Source organism: Hemitrygon akajei, chromosome 10 (genome assembly GCF_048418815.1).
Source record: "Hemitrygon akajei chromosome 10, sHemAka1.3, whole genome shotgun sequence".
NCBI classification, from domain to species: Eukaryota; Metazoa; Chordata; class Chondrichthyes; order Myliobatiformes; family Dasyatidae; genus Hemitrygon; species Hemitrygon akajei.
This window is the reverse complement of record NC_133133.1, coordinates 172,309,153-172,335,094: the sequence shown is the minus strand read 5'-3', so window position 1 is coordinate 172,335,094 and position 25,942 is coordinate 172,309,153. Positions and strand designations below refer to the sequence as shown.

The window sequence follows — 25,942 nt, the reverse complement described above, 5'->3', positions numbered from 1 at the left end:
GCTCTGGCTAAAGAAATTCCTCCTCATCTCTATTCTAAAACAATGTCCCTCTATTCTGAGACTGTGTCCTCTGGTCTTAGACTCTCCCACCATAGGAAACATTCTCTCCACATTTAATATTTGATCGGTTTCAATGAGGTCACCCCTCATTCTTCTGAATTCCAGTGAACAGAGGCCCAGAGTCATCAAACACTCCTCATATGACAATCCTTTCAATCCATAAGACCATAAGAATTGGAGCAGAAGTAAGCCATTCGGCCCATCATGTCTGCTCTGCCATTCAATCATGGGATGATCCAATTTTTCCCGTCATCCCCACTCTCCTGCCTTCACCCCATACCCCTTGATGCCCTGGCTAATCAAGAACCTATCTATCTCTACCTTAAATACACCCAATGATTTGGCCTCCACAGCTGCTCGAGGCAACAAATTTCACAGATTTACCACCATCTGACTAAAGTAATTTCTCCACATCTCAGTTCTAAATGGACGTCCTTCAATCCTGAAGTCATGCCCTCTTGTCTTAGAATCCCCTACCATGGGAAATAACCTTGACATATCTAATATGTTCAGGCCTTTTAACATTCGGCATGTTTCTATGACATCCCCCCCCCCCCTCATTTTCCTGAACTCCAGGGAATACAGCCCAAGAGCTGCCAGACGTTCCTCATATGGTAACCCTTTCATTCCCGGAATCATTCTTATAAATCTTCTCTGAACCCTCTCCAATGTAAGAATATCCTTTCTAAAATAAGGAGCCCAAAACTGCGCACAATACTCCAAGTGTGGTCTCACGAGTGCCTTATAGAGCCAAGAATCCCAGAACCGTTTTCATGAATCTCCTTCGAATCCTCTCCAAAGTTAGCAAATCCTCTCGTAGATAAGGGGCCCAAAACAGCTCACAATACTCCAACTGAGGCCTCAACATTACATCCTTGCTTTTACATTCTAGTCCTCTTGAAATGAATAATAACATCACATTTGCCTTCTGCGCCACTGACTCAGCTTGCAAATGAACCTTTTAGGGAATGCAGCACGAGAGTTCCCACGTTCCTTTGCACCTCAGCTGTTTGAATTTTCTCTCCATTTAGAAAATCGTCTATGCTTTTACATCTTCTCCCAAAGTGAATGATTGCACACTTCACGACACTGTGTTCCATAAGCAGCATTATTCAAATCAATCTTGATGCTGCGCCACACAAGATATATTGAGGTGGAACAGTGAAAGTTTGATTAAGACATTGGTTTTAGAGAGCATCTTAAAAAGGTAGGCATTGTCTATGCAATGATTTCAGGAAAGGAACTGAGCTTTACTGCCCCAGAGAGCTGTGGAAGCTACTACACTCAATAAATTCAAAATGGAGATAGACATTTTCCTGGATAAAAATGGCATTAGGGGATACGGTGAGCGAGCAGGTAAGTGGACATGAGGCTAGGTTTAGATCAGCCATGTGATCTCCTGGACCAGTTTTCAATAGCCTGGATGGGTTGGAGAGGAATTTTCCAGATTTTTTCTCCTCAATTGGCAACTCGGTTTTTTATCCCTGGGTGATCACATGGGTTTGGGCGGGATGAATAATAAAATAAAATGGGCGGCATGGTGCCCTGTTGGTTGGCACTGTTGCCTTGTGGGATTCGGTGAAAACTAGAGTTAAGATTGGATCAGCCATGATCTTTTTGAATGGCGGAGCAAGCTTGAGGGGCCGATTGGCCTACTCCTGCTCCTATCTCTTATGTTCTTTGTTTGAAAATTTGCAGCAAATTTGGAGTCAGAGGAGCCTTTTGTTCCTACCGGTATCAAAGAAACCTTTTCTAAAATATATATGCATGTTTAAAATGATTCAAGCTTGCATTAGTGTGTCATTGCAATGCAGGAGATGCAGCACTAGTGCCTTCTCAGCATAATCAAGTATTTTAAGATCAGAATGCACAGCTGGAAATGAAGGATTAGTTTCGAAAGATATCACGTACGGTGAAATGTATGCATTCGAGTGAAATGCGTCATTTGCATCAAATCAAATCAGCAAGGTTTGTGCTGGGCAGCCCACGAGTGGTGCCATGTTTCCAGTGCCAACATAACATGCCTGCAAGTCGCTAACCCTAACCGTAAGTCTCTGGATTGTGGGAGGAAGCTGGAGCACTCGGACTAAATCCACACGATCATGGGGAGAACATAAAATGTCTTTATACGCAGCAACAGAGGTTGAACCTCAATCTTACAGCTGCCACCGTAATTGAGTTATGTTCACTGCAATGCAAGCATGCCACTTTGAAGTGCTGGCTTTTAGGTAGTGCAAAGACATTTTATATCGCCGGAAGCACACAGAAACTAACAAGGAGCTCCTTGATTAAACTAAGAAGAAGCTACTGGTAACAGCATAGCAGAATAAGGATTGTTGATTATCGGGTCTCCTGTTATACAACACAATCCTTCAACAAGAGTTAGGATCCAAAACAGTTCCATTAAGCATTTGCCGCATTTTCTGCAGCCCGGAATGTTGCAAAGCGGTAAATGCAATATTGTGTGCTTGTACAGTGCCATAAGCACTGATAAGGGGTCATTTATAACATCTGACTTTTTTCCTCTTTTTTCCCCCCCCTCAATTTTGTCAAGGAGACAAATTTCTACTCCTGTGTGAAGTATTTTTGGCTAAGAGCAGGTCAGTATAAATATTAGCAGGGGGTACCCCGGTTAACTTCTTTCTTATCCTGAAGAATTCTTCCTCAGACTGGGTGGCACGGTAGTGCAGTGGTCAGCACAATGCATTACCAACGACTCGGTCACTGCCTGTAAGGAGTTTTTACGTTCTCCCTGTGACTGTGTGGGTTTCCTCTGGGTGCTCCAGTTTCCTCCCACAGTACAAAAAAAAATACCGGTTGGCAGGTTAACTTGTCATTGTAAATTGTCACGTGCTTAGGCTAGGATTAAATCGGGGGATTACTGGGCGGCTCGGCTCAAAGGGCTGTAAGGGCTCTTTCCATACTGTATCTCTATAAAATAAAAAAAAGAGCAGGAAGTAATAGCAGATTATTCCGACAATAATACAGAAAATCTGCAAATGTTGAGGTTGTATTGTATTTCTTGATGAAGCTAATTAATAACAGAGAAGTAGTTTAGCATGGACTAGATAGGCTGAAGGACCTGTTTCTGTGCTGTACTTTTCTATGATTCTAGGAGAAACTGAGGAATAATACGAAAGTACACATATATAATATTTCCCATCATCTCATTGACTTAGAGACAATGTCATACTTCTGAAGTGCAGTCACTCTAACACTGTTCGAGTGTTGAGGGTCCAGGAACCAAGATCATTCCAACCTTGCCTTAATTTTTGAGTGTCCTATCCTCTAAACTGGAGGCTTATGATTGAAACTACTGTGATCTGGGCATGTATTTTGCAATTTGTTGTTCATTATTGAAGGCATATTGCTTTATTAGATGTACCACCCCTTGACATTAAGCTAAGGTTGTACTTGTCTGTTATAATGGTGCATTGAATGCCAAAAGATTCGAAGAATAGTGAGATGTTCTTCTGGAATCAACCTGTGTATTCCTCTCCGATTCAACACAGGCAGAATTATTGCTATGGTATTTCAGTATAATTTATGGTCTTGCCATTTATAAAATACTTGTTGCATTTGCCTGAAGTCGATCAGTACATTTCACAATAATTCATTGGACATGTTTTGTGATAAGTACAACAATAACAAGATATATAAATGCAAATTTCTGGCTTGTTGTTCTAGCCCTCCATTCATTGTAAACTCAAGTCTCAGCCTCTGGCAACACATTTATAAAAAATGCCCTTTTGACATTCAAACCCTGACAAGGAAATAAATGATAATATCAAAGCAAACATAAAGGCCAGGAGTGTGTGTATATATATATATATATATTCTCATTCTCTCGCCCTCTCCCTCTCCCTCTCCCTCTCCCTCTCCCTCTCCCTCTCCCTCTCCCTCTCCCTCTCCCTCTCCCTCTCCCTCTCCCTCTCCCTCTCCCTCTCCCTCTCCCTCTCCCTCCCCCTCTCCCTCTCCCCCTCCCTCTCCCCCTCCCTCTCCCCCTCCCTCTCCCCCTCCCTCTCCCCCTCCCTCTCCCCCTCCCTCTCCCCCTCCCTTCCCCACTCCCACTAAGGTTCATTTAATATCAGAGTATGTATGCAGTATTCAACCTGAAATTTGTACTCTTCACCGACATCCCCAAAACAGGAAACCCAATAGAGTGAATGATAGAAACATTGAAGCTCCTATCCATCCTCCCCTCCCTTCGCACAAGCAGGAGAACCAACCATCCCAGCCTTCTCCCCACTCCCCCCCACAACCACCACGCATATACAGCAGAAGCTCCAAAGAGCCCTTGGCCTAGAGTCCATTAAAACCATTATGTTGAAAACTGTATATATGGGAAAAAATATTCACTAAAGTGTTGACTTCAATTAATAACTTAAAATCAAATTTAAATGAGTTATTATTTATTTACTGATATAGTGCAGAGCAGGCTCTTCCAGCCCTAACCCACCCCAACAATCCTGACAAACAACATTAACCCTAATCTAATCACGGAACAAGTCGCAATAACCAATTACCCTACCTGGCACGTTTTTGGACTATGGGAGGAAATCCGAGCACCACGGGGAAATCCCACGCATTCCACTGGGAGGACGTACAGAGACGCCTTACAGAACGGCGCTGGAATTGAACTCCAAACTCCAGAACGACCCGAGTTGTAATAGCGTCACACTAGCCGATACACAACTGTAGCGACTTAAAACCGTACGTCTTGGGAATGTGGGAGGAAACTGGACCACCCAGAGGAAATCTACATGGTCAAGGGAAGAACGTACAAACTCCTTACAGTCACTGGCGGAGCTGAACCCGGGTCTTTTAGGGGCATTTAAGCAACCCTTAGATAGGCCCCTGGATGACAGAAAACCAGAGGGCTATGTAAGAGGGAAAGTCTTGGTGTGCATTTCTGTGGAATTTTGATTGTGACATATATATTTCATAAGAACATCAGACTCCAGTGAAATACTTCTTTGCTTAATATAGCAAACATTTAAGAAGGTGAAGTCATAGTTTACTTGAGCAGAATCCTGAACTTGGCTGAATACTGAGAGAGGATAAATGCTGAAATCCTAGAATGTAGAAGATAGTGAAATGTGGAGGATAGAATGAAGTACAGAAACCAACGGGGCTGTGTGGAGTCCACGGCACTGAATGGGAAAGCTGACTTCTAATATTTGAGGCCAGTATTCACTGTATACTTTCGATGGAAACACACAATACTGAGGGTACCGGAATTTGGAGCAGAAAGGAGGAAAAGAAAACTTCAGGAGGATCTCCATGGTTTAGGCAGCATCTGTGAATTGAAATGAACAGTAGACATTGTGAGTTGACTCATCTGTACTGCTTTTTCCATCCAGGTGAAAGGTCTTGACCTGAAACATACACCGTCTAGTTTCATCCACAGTTGCTGACTGACCTGCTGAGTTCCTCCTGCAGTTTGTTTTATGCTTCACATGTCCAAGCCACTTCAGATTCTTTTCACTTCCTTCTCATGTGTTCACAAGATCACAAGACAAGGGAGCAGAAGTAGGCCATTCGGCCTATCGAGTCTGCTCCGCCACTCCACCATGAGCTAAACTATTCTCCCGTCTAGTTCCAATTTCCGGCTTTTTTCCCATATCCCTTGATACCCTGACTAATTAGATACCTGTCAATCTCCTCCTTAAAAACCCCCAATGATTGGGCCTCCACAGCTGTATGTGGCAACGAATTCCATAAATCCATGATCCTCTGGCTAAAAAAATTTCTCCTCATCTCTGTTTTAAATGGGTACCCTCTAATTCTAAGACTGTGACCTCTTGTCCTGGACTCACCCACCAAGGGAAACAGCCTTTCCACATCTACTCTGTCCAACCCTTTCAACATTCCAAATGTTTCTATGAGATCCCCTTTCATTCTTCTATACTCTAATGAATACAATCCGAGCCGACAAATGCTCCATTTAGCTTTTATTAGCTTTTATTTAGCTTTATTTAGTTTTAGTTCATTTAGCTTTCTTCTGTGTACTTATGTTGTTTACCTCAATTGCCCATTGTGTTGGGTGTTCCACGCTCTGTATTCTTTGTATTCTTGGGCAGCACAGTAGTGTAGTGGTTAGCACAATGCTTTATAGTACCAGCGACCCAAGTTCAATTCCCTCCACTGCCTGTAAGGAGTTTGTATGTTCTCCTTGTGACTGCGTGGGTTTCTTCCAAGTGCTCTGGTTTCCTCCCACAATCCAAAGACCTACTGCTGGTAAGTTAGCTGGTCATTGTAAATTGTCCTGTGATTAGGCTAGGATTAAGTCGGGGGATTGCTGGGTGGCATGGCGTTGAAGGGCCAGTTGGGCCTATTCTTTGTATCTCAATCAATCAATAAAAACTCTGTCCTTGTGTGTAGCACATTTGCAGCAGGTAGAGCTGTTACCTTACAGCTCCAGTAACAAGATTCAGTCCTGGCCTCCATTGCTGTCTGTGTGGAGTTTGCATATGCCACCTTGTTTCCTGGGTTTCCTATGTGTTGTCTTAGCAAATCTCCAGCAGACCTCTACTCAACCGACTCATTCTGAGAGAAATGCCCCACTAGTTCACTCCTTGCAATTTATGTAACCTTTCAATTTTGACCTCAATCTTGTGTATCATTCGCTTTATATATTTCTGTTCCAGAGATTCATAATAATTGGGCTAACCAAAGTTATAATACATGTTTCTCTGGGCCAGCACTGTCTTCTTAGTTCTGTTCATCTAGAAATGTATCTTCAAGTGTGTTTCTTTCTAGTCAGTTTCATCACCTGTCACTGCTTAGTGATATTTCTATCTTGCCCCTTGTTATGTTTGCATCTTCAAAACATTAAACTAATTCTAAGAAAGAGACAGGAATCCAGGAATACAGGTCTATCTTTGTGTTTACTTTAAGCAAGGTACCCATGTGTTACATGGGAGTGTGATGAAGTGTCCAATTCACATTTTTACATATAACCTGTATTAAATCAAACTATATACTCTGTGTGTGTGTGTGTGTGTGTGTGTGTGTGTGTGTGTGTGTGTGTGTGTGTGTGTGTGTGTGTGTGTGTATAGTGCCTATAAAAAGTATTCAACCCCCTTTCATGTTTTATTGTTTTACAACATTGAATCACTGTGGATTTAGTTTGGCTTTTTTTGACAATGATCAACAGAAAAAGACTTTTGTGTCAAAATGAAAACAGATCTCTACAAAGTAATCTAAATTAATTACAGATATAAAACACAAAATAATTGATTGTATAAATATTCACCCCTTTTAGTATGACATACTAAATCATCACTGGTGCAGCCAATTGGTTCTAGAACATATTAGTTAACTTGAGATCTGTTTTTGGAGACCTGTGTGCAGTCAAGGTGTTTCAATTGATAGCAGTAAAAATACACCTGTATCTAGAAGGTGTTTTTGGATACAAGAAAATTTTCCAAGTCACTGAATATTCCTTGGAGTACAGTTAAGTCAATCATCTAAAATGGTAAGAATATGGCATCGCTGTAAATCTGCCTCAAAAACTGAGTGACTGTGCAAGAAGGGGACTAGTGAGGGAGGCCACCAAGAGACCTATGACAACTTTAGAGGAGTTGCAAGCTTCAGTGGCTGAGATGGGAGAGACTGCACATATAAAAATTGTTGCCCGGGTGCTTCACCAGTCACAGCTTTATGGGAGAGTGGCAAAGAGAAAGCCACTATTGGAAAAAAAACTTGCATGACATTTTGGCTGGAGTTTTTCAGAAGGCATGTTGGAGATTCTGAAGCCAGCTGGAAGGAGGTTCTATTGTCTGATGAAACCAAAATTGAGATTTTGGCCATCAGACAAAAAGCTATGTCTGGCAAAAGCTGAACACCACACATCATCAAAAACACACCGTCCCTACCGTGAAGCATGGTGGTGGCTGCATCGTGCTGTGGGGATGCTTCACTGCAGCAGCCCTGGAAGGCTTGTGAAGGTAGAGGGTAAAATGAATGCAGCAAATTACAAGGAAATCCTGGAGGAAAACCTGATGCAGTCTGCAAGAGAACTGCAACTTGGGAGATTTGTTTTCCAGCAAGACAATGACCCCAAGCATAAAGCCAAAGACACACAGTAATGGCTTAAAAACAACAAAGTTAATATCCTGGGATGGCTAAGTCAGAGTCCAGACCTCAATCCAATTGAGAATTTGTGGCTGATCTTGAAAAAGGCTGTTCGCTCATGATCCCCATGCAATCTGACAGAGCTTGAGCAGTTTTGTAAAGAAGAATGGAGAAAATTTGCAGTGTCCAAATGTGCAAAGCTGATAGAGACCTATCCACACAGACTCAAGGCTGTAATTACTGACAAAGGTGCACCTAATAAATACTAACTTGAAGGGGTTGAATACTTTTTACAGGCACACTCACACACTCTCACACTCTCACTCACACACACTCTCACTCACACACTCTCAGCTTTTCGAGCCACACTACCTAGTAATCCCCTGATTTAACCCTAGCCTAATCATGGGACATTTAAAAGTGACCAAATAACCTACCAACTTGTACATCTTTGGATCTTGGGAGGAAACCAGAATTGCTGGATGAAACCCATATGGTCACAGGGAGAATGTACAAACTCCTTATAGGCAGTTTATAGTACAAACTTACATAGGCCTTACAGGCAGTAGCGGAATTGAACCGTGGTTGCTTGTACTGTAAAGTGTTGTGCTAACTACTACACTACTGTAATGCCCCAAATAATACTGAAATATTAAATACATGACACCCCTTGTTCCCTTTTCTGTTATTTTAAAATTTGACTGGAACTTCTTAACAAAATGCGCCACCACCTCCTTCTCTATATTTTAAGCAAGTAAGAATTCTGAGAACTTACTAATTATATTCCTGACTTTTTTAAACCATGTTTTCAGTTTTAGCTTCACTACCCAATCTGATGTCATCTGCAAATTTAGAATGGATGCCCGAGTCCAAATCATTAGTGTAAATTGTCTATAAACATTGCTGGAACTGATCCCTGAGAAATATCACCTCTGACCTTTTGTTAATCCAAGCAGTTGTCCCTTAAATGTCATAGTGTTGTCTTTAGAGGGCAGCATGATATTTATTCTGAAAATTTTGTTCTCTACACCCGGCTCCATGTTCTGCAAACATATTCACGGTGAAGGACTCTGAGAGTAAAAATATTATATCTGCTTCTTTATCCATTGTTGCCTCTGCAAGGGTGGCAGGGTGGAGATATGCTTCTACAAAAGGAGGTGTAAGATGCTCCCTCCCTCTGCTAGTCTACAGGTCACCTTCGGGCAAGGTGTAGTACCTGCTTAGCTCCCGTTCATGGTCACGTGAAGCCATGGGATCAGGTAGTGGATGGTCGTATGAGCAGCTGATGCACATCACAAGTCCTGGTTATGCATCCAGAGGCAAGGCAGACAATCTCTGACGAGTATTTATAATGGCTGGGGTCATCCATCTTGTAAAGACGCTGCCCAGACGAAGACAATGGCAAACCACTTCTGTAGAAAAAGACACTCATGGTCATGGAAAGACCATGATCACTTATGTCATACAACACGACACATAATGAAACAGCAAACTTCTACAAAAAACTCGATGTCAAATTAGCACAGCATTTCCTTTCAAAACCTGTACGGTCTATACTTTTATCATTGGTTTCTAGGTATTTTTCTAACTTGTCTTTGAATGAATATTCCATTATCTTTCTTACTATTCTTGTTGGGATGTTGGTCCTTCAGTTCTCTGAATTGCATTTAAATAAGAACTAAGATTAACTGTGTGCTAGTCCTCCTCTGTTGTTCCTTTATCAAACAAATGTTTTGCAAACATGAATAAAATCTCTTCCCTCCCAAATTTTCCTTAACCTACCCACCCATACCTTTAGGGATGTTGGTGAGGTTGGTGGTCGTCTGTTGTGTCAGACGATGACAGATGTCTATGTGAAAGAGATTGTGAAAAAGCCATTGCACTGGGGCAGCTCCACCCTCGTGACTTCAGAACAAATATCACAAACTGGTGTCTTCCTTGATTGCAGTGGATGAGCTTGACTTATTCTGTGCCCTGTCATGCCTTCCGCTCTCTTCCACAGTACCTCCTTCCTGGTCGTTTGATCTCACTGTAGATCTCATCCTCCCAGTCCACCGGAGCTGACTTTGCATATTCGGACAGGCGTGTCCCTATCTCACCGGGGTAGGAGGCTGTGGCTGTGTCCTCATCTTAAATTCCATCCACTGTTTTTAGCTCACTTTTCCAGCTGATGCACCAACAGAGCATAACCACAACTTACCTGTACATCTTTGGAATGGGAGTAGGAAATTGGAGCACTCGAAAGAAACCCAGGCGGTCACGGGAAAAATGTACAAACTCCTTTCAGACAGCAGCAGGAATGGAACGCCACTCACTGGCGTTGTAAAGTGTTGTGTTAACGGCTACAGGCTACGCTACCCTGCACTTTTTGCCCTGCTTTTGAATCAAAGGTGTCATGAGGTCTGAACCTCATCACTCAAGGTATGGCATAACTCAAGCTGGGCATCTGCAAACAGGTTGTTGGTGAGTAAGTGCCATTTGTTGATGCTGGTGAGGACCACTTCCATAACTTTGCTGGTAATTAGGCAGATTGGGAAGCAATTAGCCATAGGACTTGCAATGTTGTAGCTGTACTTGAACAGCTTGGTTGGAGATGTATGTAGTTTTGGAGCATTGGACTTTAGTACTGCAGCTGGGATGTTATTGAGTCCTATAACCAACACTGAATCCTCTGTCGGCTGTCTTTTCTTCATATTATATGGAATGAATTAACCAGGCTGTAACTTGGCTTCACCTCAATGCCCAGAGACCTACTTTGGCTGGAGTCAGGGCTTTATGCTTTAGTTTTTGGTGGGGTCACCCAAGCTGATCAGGTCAAAGGGTAGAGGACAGATTAAGGGTTGTCCACTGGTCCTCCAGGTTCAGGGGTTCAGCTCAGGGCCAACAGCAATGAAGAATCATTCTACATCTGAATGGGACTTGCATAACTGAAAGTAGTGAAAACCAAGAAAAGCTACTGACCTAATGAAGGAGGGCCTGAACACCGGCAGAGATGGAGGACCTTCATTCAAATTGAACAGTATCATTAGAGAGCAAGGAAGGTGCAGTTATAATTTTCATGTAGTGCCATAATTTGTTAATTAAAAGATTAATGAGCTTGACTTGTATTTTTGAGCTGATATTATGGCAAAGTTATCTAAAAGATGGGTGTCAGACGTTTGGACAGGGGAGCAATTTCAGTGCTTGCCCTAGGCACTATTTTCCGTAGATACGCCCCTGGCTGTAACAGTAGTCAGCCGTTCTGAAGTCCAAGGTATTGGTTCCTACTGAACACCATTTGTATGCTTTCCATGCATTGTAGCGTGCGATCGAACATATTAGTTAAATTTTGTGTTACTGGACAATTGGTAGAGAAAATAAGTAATGGAAGTGTTTCCCAGCCATGACCTGGGAGCAGCCAAGGGATGAGTACCATTTAAAAAAAAAGTCTTGATGTTCCCCATGAAGGTCTCTTTTCAGAACAAGGGGACCTAATTTGCATTTTGATGCAGAAATATTGCCACTGGTGATAACATGACTCAGAAGTACACAGTTAAAGAGGAGTCCGATGTGATTTTGACATGTCGCAATTGCATTCCTCTCTGGAAATAGAAATAGAAATTGCAATTGGTTTACTATTTTCAAATGTACTAAGCTACAGTGAAAAACTTCATTAAGCTATTCATACAGATAATTTCAAACATTAGGGTCTCATGAAGCCATGGGAGCAGGTTGTGGATGGTCATATAAGCAGCTGGTGCATAGTCAGATGCTATAGATGCCAGACAGACGGTCTGGGAAGAGTATCGATAATGGCTGGGGTCACCCATCTTGTAAAGGCACTGCCCTGAAGAAGGCAATGGCAAATGACTTCTATAGAAAAAATTGCCACAAACAATCATAGTCATGATGGAAGACCATGATTTCACCTGTGTCATATGACATGGCATGTGACAATGACCAGCTTAGGAAGGCACCTTGCTCAGCATTGACAAGTGAGACCAAAGGGCCTGTTATGACTATGAGTGTAATAGACAAGGTCAAATCTAATGTGTTACTCCATTTTGTGCACCTATTTAGATTTTAGTGGACTTCCCTATTAAGGAAAAAGATGGAAAATGAGTGAAATGGTGTTAATGTGTTAACATGCAACAGGAGTATTTTTTGGATGTGTATAATGCCGTAGAGTTTGCTGTCATTTACAAGACATCCCTCTCCTGAGCTGATGTGCAGAGCTCATCTAGCTGATTTGAAAGCATACTAGAGTCATGCGATGAGGCTTCAAGTGTCCAAACAGCCTTGAACGATGCACTAAAAAAAATCCAACCTTCAAAATTCCCGAGAGTTGTCGAAGGCTTCCATACACCTGCCTTGCCTGATGGTCGTGCTGTCGTGAGTTTTAATGAAAAATACAAAAGCTATTAAAAATAAAATAATTTTAAATTAATGAAAAGGCATTTAAAACACAAATTTAAAGAAAGAAATTACCTTTCCCATGATTTTTTATTCCCTATAGCCTCAGCAAGTTAATTTCCATTATACATGCAGGGTTATCTTGGTAAGATAGACCTCTGTCATCAGATACCTCATAGAAAAACACTTTAAAACCTGCAGCAGAAATATGACATGTTCGAATTTGGAATTTCTGTGCGTGACCATTCATGTGCATAAGTTTAAGATTTGAGAGCATTCACCAGCAAAATCTGACCTCTTGTTAATCAGTTGGCTGAAGTAGAATCAATAATGTTTTCTATAAAACAAAGGAAATGCTGGAAACATTCAGCAGGTCAGGTAGCATATATGGAGAAAGAAAGTTAATTTTTTTATTGGATGACCTGAGATTGTGTATCTCTTTCTCACTCCACATCTACTGACCACTTCCACCATTTTCTATTTTCATTTCAGATTTCCAATGTCTGCAGGATTTTGCTTTCTGATTATGTCATGTGATTGATTAAGTGTACTGTAGTTGTATTAACTCTGCTGTTAATTTGCTTCCATTCACAGATATTGATGAATGTGCTCAGGATAAACACTATTGCCGAGAGAATACTATTTGTGTGAACAGTCTGGGATCCTACACCTGTATCTGCAGAACGGGTTACATTAAAGTTGATGACTACTCCTGTACAGGTACAAATGTGTTTAGTGAATACAATAATCTAATTTTATAAAATGTATTTTAAGCAGGTTTTGCCACTATGTATCACAATATAAACAGCTGAAAATTTTTAACCCTTCCAGGGATTCCCAAACTGGGGTCCATGGACGCCTTGCTTAATGGATGTGGTCCATGGTATTAAAAAGGTTGGGAACCCTGGTAAAGTTTATACTGGTACTATGATGTAATAAACTGATGGTTCGTAGATGAAGAAGCTGACATTCAGTCCAACAATATTACTTCCAGTTGTTTGTATCAGCTGGAAAACCAATGTGAAATACTGAACCAGGCCATGCCCAAGTTGGCGTGATCTTTCATTGGTTCTGTTATGGTTATTATTCAAAGCTCAAAGTGTATTTATTATCAAAGTACGTATATATTATACAACCTTGAGATTCGTGTCCTTACAGGCAGCCACTTAAAGAAAGAAACCCAAAAGAACCCATGAGAAAGACCTTCAATGTGCAGTGAGAGAAAAACAAATTCTATGGAGTTATTGAGAATGTCCACAAAAAATGAAACTCAGGGTTGTATATGGTGACATATGTGGACTTTGATAATAAATATATAAATATACTTTGAACTTTGAACTTTAAGTACATTGGTGCATATGCTGGCATCATGTACACAGACTTTCAGCGTTTCCGATGATTGTGACTTTATTATCAAGTTATCGATTATGTACAACAAACCACACAATCTTCATTAAATCTGGACGGAATGAGTGGTTACAGAATGGTTGGACGATCTGGGAAAGGGTGGAAAAATAATAAGGTTGAGACTAAAAATAAATCAGCCATGTTCAAATGGTGGAGCTGACTCAATAGCTCTATTGTGCTCAATGGTTCAGTGGTCTAATTTAATATCAGAGAACATATATACAAACGTAGTATACAACCTGAAATTCTTACTTTTCAAAGACATCCATGAAACTGAGTGAAAAAACCTCAAAGAATGAATGACAGAAGAACATTAGAACCCCCAAAGCCCCTCCCCTCCCATGCACAAGCAGCAGAAAAGCATCAACCCTTCTCCCCACTTGCTGCAAGAACAACATCAACCATCCCCCACCCACTCCAGCAACAAGCATCAACCCCCACCACCCACCACATAAGCAATAGCAGAGCCCCCAAAGAAACCATGATCTAGAGTCCATCAAAAACTACTGTCCATCCCAACACTTCAACGTCTCAGTCAGGCGCTCTCTCACTCTGGAGGGAGAGGGGAAACCAAAAGCTCGCTGTTTTGATGTCTTATGGAAATTATTATTGATATTGTTAGAAATCTGTTGGGAAGCAATAAAGAAATTATCCTCACTGAGGCCACATAGATAAAGGAGAAAATAGTCCTTACTACATTCTCCTCTGTGTGAGGAAGGTGGCTGAGGGCTATATGACAGTGTAAATGTTCTGCTTAGTATTTGGTTACAAGAAGCCAATACATGTTGAATTTATTTCCTCTCTGATAGAATACAGGGTGCCCTGAAGGCAAACAAAGATCTTCATATGAATGTAAAAGAACAAACAAGAACAATATTTTATAGAATTAGTGAGAAAAATGAGTATGATATCAGGAGGAATGCATTACTAAAATATTAATTGAGCATAAATTCCATAACAACTTATGGTATTCTGCTAGAAAATGTTTTACAGAACATTAATGAAGTACCAGGGTTCAATGTTCATTTAAAGTATTTAATTGGAACTTGCTGCCAGGGGAGGTGGTAGAAAGATACAATCACCATCATCATTATGTACTGCGCTGTATGACATAAACGATTGTGGTTCCATTTTTCAACAGAACTGGTTTGCCATTGCCTTCTTCTGGGCAGTGTCTTTACAAGCCGGGTGAGCCCAGCCATTATCAATACTCTTCAGAGATTCTCTGCCTGGGGTCAGTGATTGCATAACCAGGACTTGTGATTATGTATCAGCTGCTCATACGGCCATCCACCACCTGCTTCTTTGGTTTCATGTAACCCAGATCGGGGGACTGCATAGGAGCTACACTTTGCCCAAGGGTGACCTGTAGGCTAGCGGAGAGAAGGAGCACCTTATACCTCCTTTGAGCGTTACTGCCCATTGTGCCACTGGCATATGTGGAAACAATGGAAGTCCTCCAACTCCAATGGTGTTCAGAGCTACCTTCACCATGTCAGTAACTTCCTCTTGGTTTTCACTCCTGTCAGTCATGCAGGTCCCAGGTGAAGACTCAGGATAACATTGCACATAGAATTCTTCAATGCTATTTCTGTAACAATTTTGTTTTGGCCCTGAGCTGAACCCCCAAACTTGGAGAACTGGTGGACCACTGTTAGTCTGGTCTCTACCTTTGACCTGTTTGGCATGGGTGATCCTACCAAGGCCCAAAGCATAAAGCTCTGGCTCCAGCCAACACAGCTCTCCGCATCATTGAGGCACACAAGCCTCCAAACCCTACAAGGTTGAGGTCCTCTCGGAGTTTACACCTCCTTTGGTAAAAACATACTTCCGCCCCACCAACCAGGGTGGAAGTGCATCTCTACAATAGCAAACTTGAAGAGGCATTTAGACAGAGACATAAATAGACATATGGAATAGAATGAGGCAGATCACATGCAAGCAATGTGTCACATTGGCATCATGAGTTAACATTTAGTTAACATTGGCATGTGGCAAAGGTAATGTTGCAGTAGTTATGGGGGATTTCAACTTGCAGGTGAACTGGGAGAATCAGGTTGGTGCTGGACTACAGGATAGGGAGTTTGTAGAGTGCCTAAGGGATGCATTCTTGGAACAGCTTGTACGAGAGCCGACCAGGGACAAGGCTATTCTGGATTTAGTGTTATGTAATGAACAGGATTTGATAAGCGATCTTGAAGTAAAGGAGCCATTAGAAGGTAGTGATCATAATATGATAAGTTTTTATCTGCAATTTGAGAAGGATAAGGGCAGCTCAGAGGTGTCAGTGTTGCAGTTGAACAGGGGAAACTATGGAGCCATGAGGGAGGAGCTGGCCAAAGTTAACTGGATGGATATCATAGCAGAAAAGACAGTGGAACAGCAATGGCAGGTATTCTTGGGAATAATGCACAAGGTGCAAAATCAGTTCATCCCCCGGAGAAGGAAGGATTCAAAGGGAGGAAAGGGGCCACAGTGGTTGACAAAGGAAGTCAGAGATTGCATAGCATGAAAAAAAAGGAAGTATGACAGAGCTAAGGTGAGTGGGAGGACAGATGATTGGGAAATTTTTAAGGAACAACAGAACTTAACTAAAAAGGCAATACGGGGAGAAAAAATGAGGTACGAACGCAAGCTAGCCAGGAATATAAAGGAGGATAGCAAAAGCTTTTTTAGGTATGTGAAGAGAAAGAAGATAGTTAAGAACAATGTTGGGCCCTTGAAGAATGAATTGGGTGAAATTGTTATGGGAAACAGAAATGGCAGAAGAATTTAATAAGTACTTTAGATCTGTCTTCACTAGGGAGGACACAAGCAATCTCCCAGATGTATGGATGGGCCAAGGACATAGGGTAACAGAGGAAATGAAACAGACTGACATTAGGAAGGAAACGGTGATGAGTAGACTGATGGGACTGAAGGCTGACAAATCCCCAGGTCCAGATGGTCTGCACCCTAAAGGAGGTGGCTCTGGAAATTGCGGATGCATTGGTAATCATTTTCCAATGTTCCTTAGATTCAGGATCAGTTCCTGAGGATTGGAGAATGGCTAATATTATCCCACTTTTTAAGAAAGGAGGGAGGGAGAAAACAATTGACCTGTCAGCCTAACATCAGTAGTGGGGAAGATGCTAGAGTCCATTATTAAAGATGAAATAGTGGCATATCTGGATAGCAGTGATAGGATTGGGCCGAGCCAGCATGGATTTACCAAGGGTAAATCATGCTTGACTAATATATTGGAGTTTTTTGGGGATGTAACCAGGAAGTTAGACAAGGGAGATCCAGTGGATGTAGTGTACCTTGATTTTCAGAAGGCATTTGATAAGGTCCCACATAGGAGATTGGTGAGTAAAATCAAAGCTCATGGCATTGGGGGGAAGACATTGACATGGATAGAAAACTGGTTGGCAGATAGAAAGCAAAGGGTAGCGGTGAATGGGTGTTTCTTGGTATGGCAGGTGGTGACTTCTGGGGTGCCACAGGGCTTGGTATTGGGACCATAGCTGTTTACAATTTACGTCAACGATTTAGATGAAGGCATTGAGAATAACATCAGCAAGTTTGCTGATGATACTAAGCTGGGTGGCAGTGTGACATGTGATGAGGATGTTAGGAGAATTCAGGGTGACTTGGATAGGCTGGGTGAGTGGGCAGATACTTGGCAGATGACGTATAATGTGAATAAGTGTGAGGTTATCCACTTTGGGAGTAAGAACAGGAAGGCAGATTATTATCTGAACAGTGTAAAGTTAGGTAAGGGAGAAATACAAAGGGATCTAGGAGTCCTTGTTCATCAGTCACTGAAGGTGAATGAACAAGTGCAGCAGGCAGTGAAGAAGGCTAATGGAATGTTGGCCTTTATTACAAAGGGAATTGAGTACAAGAGCAAGGAAATCCTCTTGCATTTGTACAGGGCCCTGGTGAGACCACACCTGGAGTATTGTGTACAGTTTTGGTCTCCAGGGTTAAGGAAGGACATCCTGGCTGTAGAGGAAGTGCAGCATAGATTCACAAGGTTAATTTCTGGGATGTCTGGACTGTCTTACGCAGAGAGGTTAGAGAGACTGGGCTTGTACATGCTGGAATTAAGGAGATTGAGAGGGGATCTGATTGCAACATATAAGATTATTAAGGGATTGGACAAGATAGAGGCAGGAAATATGTTCCAGATGCTGGGAGAGTCCAGTACCAGAGGGCATGGTTTGAGAATAAGGGGTAGGTCATTTAGGACAGAGTTAAGGAAAAACTTCTTCTCCCAGAGAGTTGTGGGGGTGTGGAATGCACTGCCTCAGAAGGCAGTGGAGGCCAATTCTCTGGATGCTTTCAAGAAGGAGCTAGATAGGTATCTTATGGATAGGGGAATCAAGGGATATGGGGACAAAGCAGGAACTGGGTATTGATAGTAGATTGATCTGCCATGATCTCAAAATGGCGGTGCAGGCTCGAAGGGCCGAATGGTCTACTTCTGCACCTATTGTCTATGATTGCAGAAACATGTTGGGCTGGACCTCTTTCTGTGGGTTGTCTATCTGCACAGTGTTAATGATTCCTGTAAAGTTATTACTGTTTCTCCTGTGCTGGACGCAATTACAATCAGAATCAGGTTTAATATCACCGACATATTTTGTTGTCATGGTGGCGGCACTACAATGTAATACACAATTGTGATGGTACCGATACATCTTTCTTTTGATGGTGAGGGAGTGGAGATCGTTGCTTGCTGCTGCTTCTGAGCGGGAGGGGAGAGTTGGGGGGGGGGACTTTGGGGTTCTCATGTTTAACTGTTGTTTATTCTTTGGGGCACTTCTGTTTTCATGGATGTTTGCGAAGAAAAAGCATCTCAGGATGTATATTGTATACATTTCTCCCACATTAAATTGAACCTTTGAACAATAACAGAGAAAAAACCAAATTACTGTAAATGTATATATTAAATAGTTCAACTAAACAAGTTGTGTAAAAATTAAAAATAAAGTAGTGAGTTAGTGTTCATGGGTTCAATGTCCATTGAGAAATCTGATGGTGGAGGGGAAGAAGCTTTTCCTGAATCACTGCGTGTGTGCCTTCAGGCTCCTGTACCTCCTTCCTGATGGTAGCAATGAGAACAGAGCATGACCTGGGAGATGCAACCAGTTAAAATGCTCTCCATGGTACATCTGCAGAAATTTTTGTGTGTCTTTGGTGACATACCAAATCTCAAATTCCCCACAAAATATACATAGCTCCTCTCTTGTATTCCTTGTAGCTGCATCAATATGTTGGTCCTAGAATAGATCCTCAGAGATATTGATACCCAGAAACATGAAACTGCTCACTCTTTCCACTTCTGATTCCTCTGAGGACTGGTGTGTGTTTCCTAGACTTGCCCTTCACAATTCGTTCTTTGATCTTACTGATGTTAAGTGCAAGGTTGTTGCTGTGACACTACTCAACTAGCTGACATACCTCGCTCCTATATGCTCTTTCATCACCATCTGTAATTCTGCCAATAGTTGTGCCTTCAGCATGCTTACAGATGGCGTTTGAGCTATGCCTAGCCACACAGGCATGGGTGTAGAGAGAGTAGAACAGTGGGCTAAGCACACATCCATGAGGTGTGCCAATGTTAATTGGAATCATCTTGGAAACAGCAAACTTTTGCCTGTTCTATTGTAATCAGTCCAGCAAACAAATCGGGAGGATGATTGAAACACACTCACACAAGATGTAGCCGGGCATGTTAGGGTATCTCTTTAGCTCACACTGAAGGTTCTCTGAAGCCCCATGGATTTAAACCCCAGGTTGTGAAAATGAAGGGCATGCTTCTGAAGGAAAATGTAGATGGGATTTAATTTCATCAATACTCCATTAGGTTTAATCAACTTGTTAATTCTATGTTTTCTGATCATCTTTTTGCTACATTTAAACATGACTGTATGGCACATTTGTCAAAGTAGTAACAGCCCATGATCAATATAGAGTGGAAATTCAAACATAAATCTGTTATGTTTTTTAACTTTAAAACATTAAACTAATTCAAAGGAAGACACAGGAGTGCAGGTCTAACTTTGAGATGACTTTAAGCAAGGTGCGTATGTATCATGTGGTAGCATGATAACACGTGCAGTTCACATGTTTATACAGATAACCTAGAATATAGAAAACTAACAGCACAATACAGGCCCTTTGGCCCACAATGCTGTGCCAAACATGTCCTTACTTTAGAAATTACCGAAGGTTACCCATAACCCACTATTTTTCTAAGCTCCACGTATCTATCCAAGAGTTTCTTAAAAGACCCTATCATATCCGCCTCCACCACCATCGCTGGCAGCCCATTCCACGCACTCACCACTCTCTGTGTGTAAAAAAACAAAACAAAAAACTTACCCCTGACATCTCTTCTGTACCTACTTCCAAGCACCTTAAAGCACCTCTCTTGTTAGCCATTTCAGCCCTGGGAAAAAGCCTCTGACTATCCACACGATCAATGCCTCTCATCATCTTATACACCTCTATCAGATGACCTCTCATCTTACATCGCTCCGAGGAGAAAAGGCCAAGTTCACTCAATCTATTCTCATAAGGCATGCTCCCCAATCTAGGCAACATCCTTGAAAATCTCCTCTGCACCCTTTCTATGGCTTCCACATCCTTCCTGTAGTGAGGTGACCAGAACTGAGCACAGTACTCCAAGAGGGGTCTGACCAGGGTCCTATATAGCTGCAACATTACCTCTCGGCTCTTAAACTCAATCCCACGGTTGATGAAGGCCACTGTACCATATGCCTTCTTAACCACAGAGTCAACCTGCGCAGCTGCTTTGAGTGTCCTATGGACTCAGACTCCAAGATCCCTCTGATCCTCCACACTGCCAAGAGTCTTACATTTAATACTGTATTCTGCCATCATATTTGACTTACCAAAATGAACCACCTCACACTTATCTGGGTTGAATTCCATCTTCTCAGTCCAGTTTTGCATCATATCAATGTACCTGTAATGAGTTTTTGAAATAAACAAGAATGCTTAATCAACAAAATAGTTACAAGATTACACAAATATTACTGAAATATTAAATACACAATAATTAAATACCTAGAGCGATGTTCTCAGTTCAAGCTTTCATCATATTTGTTCCCCATATATCATTATATAACCATATAACAATTACAGCACGGAAACAGGCCATCTCGGCCCTTCTAGTCCGTGCCGAAAGCTTACTCTCACCTAGTCCCACCGACCTGCACTCAGCCCATAACCCTCCATTCCTTTCCTGTCCATATACCTATAATATGCTTGTTTGCTTGTGGCTATACTGAATTTTCATTGGCAACATATCTAACGATTACTACATTTACCACCTGCTGCTGTAATTTGTTACTGCTTCATGAGTAAGAAATTTCAGTCAATAAATGCAATTGTGATACAGAGATTTTCACATTCAGGAAAGCGATTGGAATTCCCATTTGAGAAGCATGAAATTCAGCATGCAAAAGATTATTTATAAAACATACTAGGGAACCCGGATTCAGATTCCTTTATTGATCACATACATTGAAACATGCAGTCAAATGTGTCATTTGCGTTAAAAACCAACACACCTAGGGATGTTGTGGGGGGCAGCTCGCAAATGTTGGCACTCATTCTAGCACCAACACAGTATATCCACAATGATCATAGAACACAACAACAGCAAAACAAGCTGCATAACTCCAACATATATACACAGTCAGTCCTCTAACCCCAGAATAGGCTGTCTCTGGGCCTCCAGTGGACTTGGAATCACAGACATTAGGCCTTCGATTTCCACAGTGGACTAATAGACACTGGGCCTTCGATTTCCACAGTGGACGCACAGACACTGGGCCTTCGATTTTGTGGTAACTTCTACTTTACAAAAAGACCACTCGACAACTTGATGGTCAAGAGAGCATCTTTATCTGGGACGGCAAATGATATTTACAATACAGAGGCTTCCAGGTACCTCATACGGCATGGGTGGAGGGACTATATACAACGTATACTAGGAGTAGAAAGAGCGGAAGTAAAGACCCCGCCAACCCTGGAATCCCGCCTCTTGCTACCAATAGCTTCCCGATTAGTATTAACTTACTTTTAATAATACTCACATTACAACAGATTTGCACAGTGGACTCACAGACACTGGGCCTTCGATTTCCACAGTGTACTCTCAGACACTGGGCCTTCAATTTCCACAGTGGACTCTCAGACACTGGGCCTTCGATTTCCACAGTGGACTCTCAGACGCTGGGCCTTCGATTTCCACAGTGGACTCTCAGACGCTGGGCCTTCGATTTCCACAGTGGACTCTCAGACGCTGGGCCTTCGATTTCCACAGTGGACTCTCAGACGCTGGGCCTTCGATTTCCACAGTGGACTCTCAGACGCTGGGCCTTCGATTTCCACAGTGGACTCTCAGACGCTGGGCCTTCGATTTCCACAGTGGACTCTGAGACTCTGGGCCTTCGATTTCCACAGTGGACTCTGAGACGCTGGGCCTTCGATTTCCACAGTAGGCACCAGCAACATTGCAGAAGTTGTCAGTCAGTGTTGAACTAAATGTAGGATTACCTTAGGGACTCCCACTCTGGAATTGTCCCTCCAGGTTTATTCCCGAAACCTTCTCCGAGTGGGTATAGCCACAAGGTGGCAGAGGTTTGAGATCAGAATTTTCCTTCTCCGAGAATGAGCTGCCAACCACAGCTGATGAGCGCATCGACCCAAAGTTTTAAGGTGCCCCACCTTTGCCCTTCTCCTGTCAGTAGAAACTTTTCCGCCAGAGTTAGTAGCTAAGCCACTCATGAAGGCCAGAAGCTGGACTTGGTTGTCAGAGGCTATTTGAGATGCACAGCATTGGGAACATTTGACAGGTAGTGGGAGCTTATCCCCATTATCCCTCCCGGCAATAACAACCGAAAGGAACCAATCTCAGTACATGTGACAGTAATAAACCTATTTATCAGTTTAGTTGGTTTATTATTGCCCCAGTTCTGTCTTTCTCATTTCTTTCCCCAACCATCTATCGTTTCTCAATCAGTACTTTCAACCGTTCAGTTGCACTCCAGAGATGTGAGTGAGTTATGGAGTTGTGAACAAAATACAGCAAATCGAGACATTTCAGGAAGTCTCTGGCCAGCAATTCAACATCATGAAATATGAAGTAAACGGCTCAAGAAAATAGAGAGGAAAAGTGTCCTGATCCTTGATGGCAGTCCGATTTATCCTAATAAGCCATCAACAACATATCTGGCAAATGGCATTGATTAATATTCATTACCAGTGGTTTTAATTGCAAGGGAAATGCTTATAGCATATTAAGGTAATTCAGCAGTTGTGGTGCTGTATCTGTATTCCGTAGTGGCTGTATTGTAGCATTTCTCTGTTGTCATTTGATCAATTCCTTAAATCTAAAGCACTACCAGCATGTTTAAAAGGGCAATCTCCTCATTATTCTTCGTAATTACTTTCGTTAATGATGCTGGCACCCAACTTCAGACTCTTTAGCTTCCAATCACGAAAGATCTTTGAGAAAATAAGAACTTCACAACACTTGCTCTTTCTTTCCCTCTTTCTCTTATTATCAAATTTTCACTGAAGATCCTGTGAGGAGCTTGTAGATCATTATTCAGGCTTCACTAAGTGTACAGTTAGTGCGGGGTGGTTTATGATGAATTTCCAGTGCTACTTTTATCAGTTAGTGGAGGGGAACCGCACCAAAAATGCACTAGATCTTGCTCATAATGTGAAAGCAGAAAATGTTGGATATATTTAGTATTACCCATCAGTCATCAGGCTCAACATCACTCATTCCATCATTGAAATCTTCCCACAACCAATCGTCTCACTTTCAAGGACTCTTCATCTCATGTTCTCAATATCTATCTATACATAAACTTTATTTATCTTTTGTTTTGTATTTCCACAGTTTATTGTCAATTATCCATCTTGCTGGGTGCAGTCTTTCATTGATTCTATTGTGTTTCTTGTATTTACTACGAATGCCCGCAAGAAAACCTAGCTCAGAGTTGTATATGGTGACAGATATGTACTTTGATAATAAATTTACTTTGAGCTTTGAACTTTTATTGTCAGGCAGCAGCTGTAGAAAGAAAAACAAAAATCTTTCAGGCCACAAGTGCTGCCTGCAAAAGACAAACTGCATCTGTAATTGGGTTGAGCACCCAAGCTACACATTTTACAGATAATTTCTTGCATCTGTCGTCTCTTGCTGCCTGCCTGTTCATCAGCTTTTCTCAGATTCTACCACTCCCCTACAGACAAAGGATAATTTACTGCAGTCAATTAACCCATCAACCACATATCTTTGGGCTGTGGTTGGAAAACAGAGCAAATGGAAAAAGCAGGAGGTCCAGGGGATGGAAGGATGTGCAAACTCTCACAGACAGTTCCAGAATCAGGTTCAATATCAGCAGCATATTCCATGAAGTTTGTTTCCCTTGCAGCAGCAGTACATCGCAATACATAATAATAGAGAAGCAATACTGTGAATTTACAGTAAGTATATTCATTAAATTGTTAAATTAAGTAGTGCAAAACTAGAAATAAAAATAGTAGTGAGGTAGTATTCATGAGTTCAGTGTCCATTCAGAAATCGGATGCCAGCGGGGCATCACTGAGTGTGTGCCTTCAGGCTTCTGTACCTCCTCCCTGATGGTAGCAATGAGAACAAGGTATGACCTGGGTGATGAGAGCCGCATTTTTGAGGCATCAGTCCTTGAAGATGTCCTGGATGCTACAGAGGCTAGTGCCTAGGATGGAGATGACTAGGTTTACAACTCCCTGCAGCTTACTTTGATCCTATGCAGTAACACCCCCCCACCCACCCCATCAAAACCAGACAAGATCCTGATCCATATTACAGAAGGAACTTAATGACACAATATAGCTAGGAAAATAAGTTCAAGATCAAGTTTAATTGTCATTCAACCATACATGAACATGCCTGAATAAAAGCAAATGAAACAGCGGCACTCTGGAGCCAAGGTGCAACACACAGTGCCAACCGTCACACACAGCACAAGGTACATAGAGTTCAAAGCCTCCCCCGGGCAACTAGGATGATCACTCACTGTTAGATTGCACACCTTCACGTACCAATGCCTTTGTGTTGCAGGCAACATCACGGTCAGCACCAAGTTCAGCTGCTTGTGTCTCCATCAACGAGCAACTCACCGATGGGGCAGACCTGCAGTACTTTAAGTTCTTCACGTCCAGCAGGGTCCTGAGATTGTTAGAAAATGTGTTTAAGTAAGACAATAATACCTTTGGTGGCCCCGTAGAAGCCACTGCATCTGAGTGCATTGCCATCTTACCAGAAATTATGAAGGGGTTGAAAGGAAACAGCAAGGGATGTAGATTGGTTAAGTAAGTAAAATATAATTGGTTCTTAAGAGGACAATATAAAACATAAGAACATAAGAAAATAGGAGATAATTAGACTACTCAGGCCCTCCAAGCCCACACTCTCCATAAAGATCTGGTAATTGGAGCGCATTATGGGAAAATGTAGAACTGAAACATAGAAAATGCTTCGTGAATAGGACAGGAAGGTGACAAGATATTTCTACTAATGGAAGAATCCTTTCCTCATCCGTGTTACTAAATATGGATAACCAGTGGGTGTAATTGTCTGCCTGCAGAAGTTTTTGCCTGCTGATATTTTTGAGAATTTCTCCAACTCCATTTGTAAATTCTATTTGAAATGTCCCAAAACTAATGGAAAACATCACAGGAAACTCTCACTCACACAAGCAAGAGGGCCCTGTGATAAATTAAAACTAATATTTAATATTAATCTTTAATCATAAAGCTATTATTAGATGTAAAGGAGCATGGTGAATTAACCATTTCATTGGCATTTGTTGAGAATTAATATGTCATTACCTGCAGTACCCACTCTCGCAATGTCATTCACAATAATGTGCAACCATGGCAGTGTTGAAAAAATAATCTTCATCAAAGAAAGATGCCACTGATA

At 41.9% G+C, this 25,942-nt stretch overlaps 1 protein-coding gene across 2 annotated transcripts in view; it reads left to right on the top strand.

Annotated features, from left to right (window-relative positions):
• LOC140734964 (protein kinase C-binding protein NELL2-like) overlaps window positions 1-25,942 on the top strand; it is a 320,968-nt gene that overhangs the window by 116,617 nt on the left and 178,409 nt on the right. For both annotated transcript variants that reach the window (XM_073059717.1, XM_073059716.1), the window contains exon 13: window positions 13,126-13,251. In XM_073059717.1, coding sequence (XP_072915818.1) covers window positions 13,126-13,251 — 126 coding nt within the window. The remainder of the gene's footprint in view (window positions 1-13,125; window positions 13,252-25,942) is intronic.